Below are 7204 nucleotides of genomic sequence, written 5' to 3' on the forward strand. Positions count from 1 at the left end.
CGATGCACATTTACCTAACAATTGATTGATTTTTTTTTTTTTTTCTTTTTTTGTTAATGGAAGATTAAAAACATTTCTTCCAAATGAAAGAATCAGGGTTTTTCTTACACTCTGTTCTATTCATTAAAACAAACATTTTGTTAAAACTAATTGCTAAAACACTTAAACTTAAAGTATATGTTCCTAATATAAAAATTGGCTAAAACGTACTATATTCCTTAATATGTACAGGATACCATGCACCCTCTTAGGGTATTCTTGTTTAATAATTAAAGTCTTGTTGTGAATACAAAAGGATACTAGCTAGTAGTAGTAAAATAATTTTGTAGGTGATGGCATGCAATTGGGGCATTGACATTTTTCATTCTTTAATAAGTAAATTAATACTGAACAAAATAGAGCGTATATACAAGTCAAACATTGCTGGCCCCCATCTTTATATAAGAACAGATCTAAGTTGGCTAAATCCTCATTTATCAATTCTATATATTCAACTCGATCAGAATACTTTTGTTCACACAGCGAAGACAGCCATGGAAGTTGACCACAGAAAAACAACCCAGATGAAGCAGGAAGATAAGGGAGACGATCGCCACTGCAAACAAGAGGTTGTGGATGATAAGGTGCATCGCTTAGTTTTTATTTACTTTAGAATTCCATGCTATTAATTAGTTTTTTCTGAGATATAGAAAAGGTGTTCTTCATAAGCTAGGTTCATATATAAAGCTTTCATATTTGATATATTCTTCATTTTTAGTTTCTATTTCTTTTTGTTATTTCTACAATGAACTAAGAGGCTGTTCTTCATGATAAATCTTTATTTTCTTCCATCTTTCTTTTTTGTTCGTATATAAATTAATCTTTTATTAAGGTATATGTTTATATGAAAAAGCGTTCCATCTTTCTTTTTTGGTTTTTTGAAAATATCAGATCTACTGGACTATGTTATCTAAACAAACATATCTTAAATAACATCAGTTTTGGATAACGAGGGCGGTTTCTTCCGTGATCCACTTTGTAATCATATGTTTCGTGTGTGTTTTTTTACTAGCTTAGTTTAATAAAGTTGAAGTTTTAATTAACACAAACTTTTGTACCAAAAAGAAAAACAAAATTTATCTCAAATTCTTATTATATTCAAGATTCAATATTCAAGATTTCATGTTGGTTGCTCAAAACTGAAACTGTTTTATTATTTTCATGATTCAATATTTCATGTAGCTTCAACATTAAAAAGTTTCTTTTTTTTTTGGAAGACCAAAATACTAAGAGAAAGTAGAAATAGTTAATTCCATATATATGAATTTACATTATGAAGAACCCTAATTTGTACTAAATTTCGTCTAAATCAACAGTCATACCTTTTAATAATTCCATAAAGAATCCAAAAAGACCATTCTTTCACTTAAGATGTTTAAGTTATACCCCAGAAATAATTCAATGGCTCTAGAAAAACCTTACAACAAGAAAGTGACAACTTTAATATTATCAATTAATTATGCAATAATTCATCTGGAAGCTAGATCTTCTATCATCCATTGATTAACTCATTAGACTTAGTCTCAAGTAATTAAGGTGATTTTAATGAATGCAGGAAGATGAGAAGCAGTTTGAGTTAACAAAAACCGAAATGGGTGAGGTGAGGGAAGAAAACCAGAGGCTAAGACTGCACCTTGACCAGATCATGAAGGATTACCAGAACCTTCAAAAGAAATTCCAAGACATCCTCCATCAACAACAAGAAACGACGTCGTCAACTCCTCATGTTGCCCCCACGAACGAACAACCACAAATCAACGATGAATCCGAACTTGTTTCTCTCAGTCTCGGAAGGACTTCGTCAACAGAACTGGTCAAGAAAGATAAGATCAGAAGTACGACTCCACCAACCAAAAATGCGGAAGGGTTAGGTCTTGGACTCGAATACGGAAAGTTTGAATTATCATCAACTACACAAACCGAATCTTCAGTCAATCCGAGCCCTGAGAATAGCTTGGATCAGGAAGCTAAAGATGAAGCTGGCGAGACATGGACACCACAGAAACCTTCGACTCCGAAGAGAAGTGCAGATGATCAAGATGTTCAGCAAAACCCTGCCAAGAAAACTAGGGTTTCTGTTAGGGTTCGTTGTGATACGCCAACGGTAATTAATAATAAGTTTGTAATTTTCTACATGTAAAATAAATCTGAATCTATATAATCAGGTTAATTAAACATAAGGTTTTAAATATGCAGATGAATGATGGATGTCAATGGAGAAAATATGGACAAAAGATCGCAAAAGGAAATCCATGTCCACGAGCATATTATCGTTGCACTGTTTCTCCAACTTGCCCAGTTAGGAAACAGGTATAACAATTACATAAAGAATTCAATAAAAAGTATTGTGGGTTTAAAATGTTGGTTGTTTCTGTTATTTAATTTGTATCTTGATGAATGAAAATTGTGTAGGTACAAAGATGTCCTCAAGATATGTCGATTTTGATCACCACGTATGAAGGAACACACAACCACCCACTTGCGGCTTCCGCCACTGCTATGGCTTCCACCACCTCCGCAGCCGCCAGTATGTTAACCTCCGGCTCCTCAACCTCCGGAGCAAATTCAAACCCTAACACTGTCACCACCTCTCACGGCCTAAACTTTTATCTCAACGAGAACTCAAAATTACAGCCGATTTACTTGCCACATTCTTCTATATCGCCATCACCCTCTTGCCCAACTGTTACACTTGATCTTACTTCGAACACGCTTTCCACATCATCACCATACAGCTACCGGTCGCCACCAATGGCTACCACTTTCCCACCAAGATATTCTACGACAAATCTGAATTTTAGTTCTTTAGAGTCTAACGCATTGCCAATTTCTTGGAGCAATGGCCACCTCAATTATGGGAAAAATCAAATGGGGTCCCTCAACTTTGGATCAACACAAGCTCAAGAAAATATCTACCATTCTTACATGCAAAATAAGAACTTGATGGCAACTGCAACCGCTAATCAACATTCTCTACAGCCAGACACCATTGAAGCTGCGACAAGAGCTATCACAGCAGACCCTAATTTCCAATCGGTTTTACAGGCAGCATTGACATCAATAATTGGTGGTGGTGGGGTGGGGCTTCAAGGCGGAGGTGAGAAGTCCGACCAAAATATAAAACTTGGAGAAATATTTCCAGTGTTTTCGAGCTTTCCTTCAACTTCAAACACAAACAAATGTTCATCAAGCTTCTTCAACAAGTCAACGGCAGCAACATTGAGTTCGCAACCTGCTGGTTCTAATTCGTTGCCGATTTCTAACTCAAGGAGTAAATCAACTTCTCCGGAAAATAGCAGAGATCATGTGGTTTGATGAATGTAATTATGGGTGCATTATTGGATTATATTTTTTTGTAATTTTGGATTATAAGTAGTCAATGATAGATAATTACACAATTGTAATTAATACGTTGTAAAATCTAGGCAATGGGTGATGTATGGTGAAGAAAATTGTGCATGGCAAGATGCTGATTGAAGCCAAAATAATTAAATGAATATATGTAGCTCCTTTGTCATATTAGGCTTATCATTTTTCAGACAAAATAAACGAATGAATGGTCTCCTATAATTTGATTCTTTTTGTGCGTTTGAATGGTCTCCTTTGTCATATTCTTAATTTTTTTTTTAACTCAGACAATCTTGGAGGTTTGGTTTTGTCGTGGTTTAGTCCATAGTGGATATGAAATAACTATATTATATTTATATATTTATTTTATGGGTGAGAGTCGCGACTCATCTAGTGCATTGGGTCATGTCGTTCACGTTAGTAGCGAACGGGGTATTTGCCTTGGGGGTTTGCGGTGAATAAATAGGCCCTAACTAGGAAGTATTACTTTAATAATCACAGTGATTGTGAGCGGTGAGTAATTATTAAAATTAAGCGGAGAAATAAAATATTATATAATAATATTATAGTGGTGAAATTTTTTTTTAAAAAATCGGGGTTGAGGAGAGTAACTAATAAAGGAAACTCTAAAAGAAAAATAAAAATAAATTGAGCTAAACAGTGTTTGATATGCGATGTGATGTTATTATGTCTTGCCTGTGAGTCTTTAACTATGTGAAGATGTATTGTGTGATCCATCTATGATATGTGTGTTCTTCTAATATTGTACTCTAATTGACTCACTTAACTTATGTTAACACTTGTTTTTTGTTTGTTGGTTGTTGTGCATTGGAACATATGGCTTGACATGATGCCTTGGTGAGGACGGGATCTCTTTGGGTAGACGTATTTAGTCCCTCTAGATATGATACCTGTAACATCTCGAGAATTATAAGATTCATATTGCATGCATAAAATTCAATCTAGCAATTAAATGTATGGAAGTTTTTCAAGCCTAGAACTTTTATTGCTAGATTGGTTGTAACGCCCATAAAATTCAAGCCAATTTAAAACATTTAAAATCATTAAGTTATTATAATTGTTTTCAAAATAATTTAAGCATCGGAGTATCCCCAAAATCAGATCATGAAAATATGAGGAGATGCACGATCACGCATTCGCCTTCCTGCGATCATCAAAAGTACCTGAAACAAAATCAACAACTGTAAGCCCAAATCTTAGTGAGTTTCCCTAAAATACCAACGCCATACAAGTATAACTGCAACAACCATAAATTTTACGTCACATTTATACTTTTTTAATCATAAATAAGAACCACATAGCATTGTTTACAAAATGTTTTCAAATCATATTCCATCAGAGCGTCCCAAAAATCATAACATAAGGAGGAGGAGGAGCGATACGGTCATGCCTTCGCCTTTCCACGATCTCCTAAAGTACCTAAAACAATAAACTGAAAACTATAAGCCTGAGGGCTTAGTGAGCTACCCTCAAAATACCAATACCACAACAGTAATAATCAATTCAATCAACATGCATACTGGGCCATCGGCCTGACTGGACCGCCCTACCGGGCCTACAGTCTGTCTGAATCTATCCCGAGCCTTCGACATGACTGGTCCGCCACATGGGCCTACAGTCTCCCCGGACCGCTCATAAGGTATATTGGCCTTCAGCACAAAGCAGGACCACCTCAACCCAACCACAAGCAAATAACCATGTGCGCATATTATCATATACTGGCATATACAAACATCAAACACAACTGTCTCACTGATCATCAATCATAGAAATCTCCTATAACTAGAGTACCGACCTAGCAGGTCACTAACATACCAATCCCTATGGTTTATAAGAGCATAACATACTGTCTACCTCGATTCCGAACTAACAGATCATAACCACATGCAACATATCATAACAATAACAACTAAAGGGTTGGCCTTGGTGTCGTAGACCCTATCAATATAGTGAGGATAACTCAGCTTGCAGATGTCGACTCGAAAGGCAACTCCAACTCTCGGTTCACTTGACACAGGCCCCACCACCTATCGTCATAGCACAACATACTCATAAGTCCTTAACCTTATAAGGTGCTCCATAACCCACTTGTCAACCCCTGGTCAAAGTCAACGTCCTCAGTCAAGGTCAACAGTCCATGTTAACCTTAACTCGCCAAGTACCCTTGGGTACTTGCCGAGTTCTCTGAAGTACATTCCAACTCGCCGAGTCATCGGAGAGACTCGTCGAGTTCCTTTGATTCTTGAGAGCTCCCTCCTTGCAACTCGACGGATACACACTCATACATATCCAAGAGAAAACTCATCCGACTCGCCGAGTTGTTCTTCAACTCGTCGAGTCTTATGGTGATCTTCATCGGACTCATCGAGTTGTTCATCAACTCGTCGAGTTCACGGCTATCTTCATGTGACTCACCGAGTTAACCTTGCGACTCGCCGAGTCCATTCAGTCCTTTTTCCATACAGACTTGTTTTGAGCCATGCAACGACTCTAACTCATAGATCCAAGCTTCTAGGGCATGCTTATCACGTAAAGTTGCAAACTTTACGTGCATACACGACCATAAAGGCTCTAAATGTCTATTCTAAGTACTTAATGGAACCTTATGCTCAAGAGGGACCTTAATCACAACCAAGACTATGACTTTATGCTTCTAGAATTCAAGGAGGGTCCAGATCTGAAGTTACAACTTTAGATCTAGCCCATAGCTCATCATACCAACTTGAAAATCCATAAAAGCCCTAGAAACTCAATAAAAGGGAAGAGGGAAGTGAAAATGGCACTTTGATACCTCCAAAGGATGCTAGCTGAGGTAAATTTAGCTTCCCACTCCTTCCTTGCTTCAAATTCCTTTGCACTCTTAGCTTTCTTCCTCCAAGATCCTCTTTTCCAAGCTTCAACACCACACCAAGGCACACACACACATGAATTAGGGTTTAAGGGGGGCTCTCAAAGACTGTAAAGAGGCCAAGGAGGTTAAGGCTCCTTTAAATAGAGGATCAAACCCCGGGATTTAGGGTTTCCACTGCCAGCTCCTACTCGCCGAGTCCCAACATGGACTCGTCGAGTAGGTCACTTAAAACGCGATCCCATCATGTTGCTACTTGACGAGTAGGTCAACCAACTCGTCGAGTAGAGCTGAACCCAAAAAAAAATCTTATTTAAGCAATACCTGAGAATCGGGGCGTTACAACTCTCCCGCACTTGAACTAGACTTCATCCTCGAAGTCCGTTGGAGTAAACAATGTCAGGTAATGCTCATGCATCTCCGCCTCCGGCTCCCATGTCCACTCGGATCCCTTCCGATGTTCCCACCGTACCCTTACTAAAGGTATCTCCTGATTCTGCAGAATCTTCTTCTTTCTTTCCAAAATAGCCACAGGTCCCACATAGTTCAGGCGCTCATCGACCTGAATGTCATCCAACGATACCACTGCCTCTTGATCCATAATGCATTTTCACAACTGCGAAACATGAAACGTGTTGTGGATCCGGCTAAGCTCCTCCGGAAGCTCTAGCCTATAAGCCACCCTGCCAACCCTGTCAATAATCCTGAATGGTCTAATATAACGGGGACCCAATTATCCCCTCTTCCTGAAGCGGATCACACCCTTCCAGGGTGAGACCTTCAGGAGGACCATGTCACCCACTTGAAATTCCAGCTCAGATCGGCATCGGTCGGCATAACTTTTCTGCCGACTCTGAGCGATCTGTAGTCGTTGTCTAATTTGCTGTATCATCTCGGTAGTCTTTAGAACTACCTCTGTCCGACCCATCACTCTGTGCCCAACCTCGC

General features: G+C 38.4%; 1 protein-coding gene across 2 annotated transcripts; it reads left to right on the plus strand.

The window, feature by feature from the left end:
- Positions 1–464: 464 nt before the first annotated feature.
- On the plus strand, positions 465–3617 carry LOC145052376 (WRKY transcription factor 72A-like). Of its 2 annotated transcripts, none has more exons than XM_079000191.1 (4): positions 465–608; positions 1595–2143; positions 2236–2349; positions 2452–3617. In XM_079000191.1, exons 1-4 carry the CDS (start codon positions 534–536, stop codon positions 3352–3354), a joined length of 1641 nt encoding a protein of 546 aa, XP_078856317.1. In that variant the 5' UTR covers positions 465–533; the 3' UTR covers positions 3355–3617. The 2 variants fall into 2 exon arrangements, with proteins under 2 accessions (XP_078856317.1, XP_078856316.1); XM_079000190.1 differs by having other exon boundaries at positions 466–623.
- Positions 3618–7204: the final 3587 nt, after the last annotated feature.

This window comes from Lactuca serriola, chromosome 5, assembly GCF_051521515.1.
Source record: "Lactuca serriola cultivar US96UC23 chromosome 5, Lser_US96UC23_V15, whole genome shotgun sequence".
Taxonomy (NCBI): Eukaryota; Viridiplantae; Streptophyta; class Magnoliopsida; order Asterales; family Asteraceae; genus Lactuca; species Lactuca serriola.

Coding starts and splice junctions, on each gene's coding strand:
- LOC145052376 (XM_079000190.1), top strand. CDS start 534: ATGGAAGTTGACCACAGAAAAACAACCCAGATGAAGCAGGAAGATAAG. Junction 624..1,594: donor AAGAGGTTGTGGATGATAAG/GTGCATCGCTTA, acceptor TAATGAATGCAG/GAAGATGAGAAGCAGTTTGA. Junction 2,350..2,451: donor CTTGCCCAGTTAGGAAACAG/GTATAACAATTA, acceptor AAAATTGTGTAG/GTACAAAGATGTCCTCAAGA.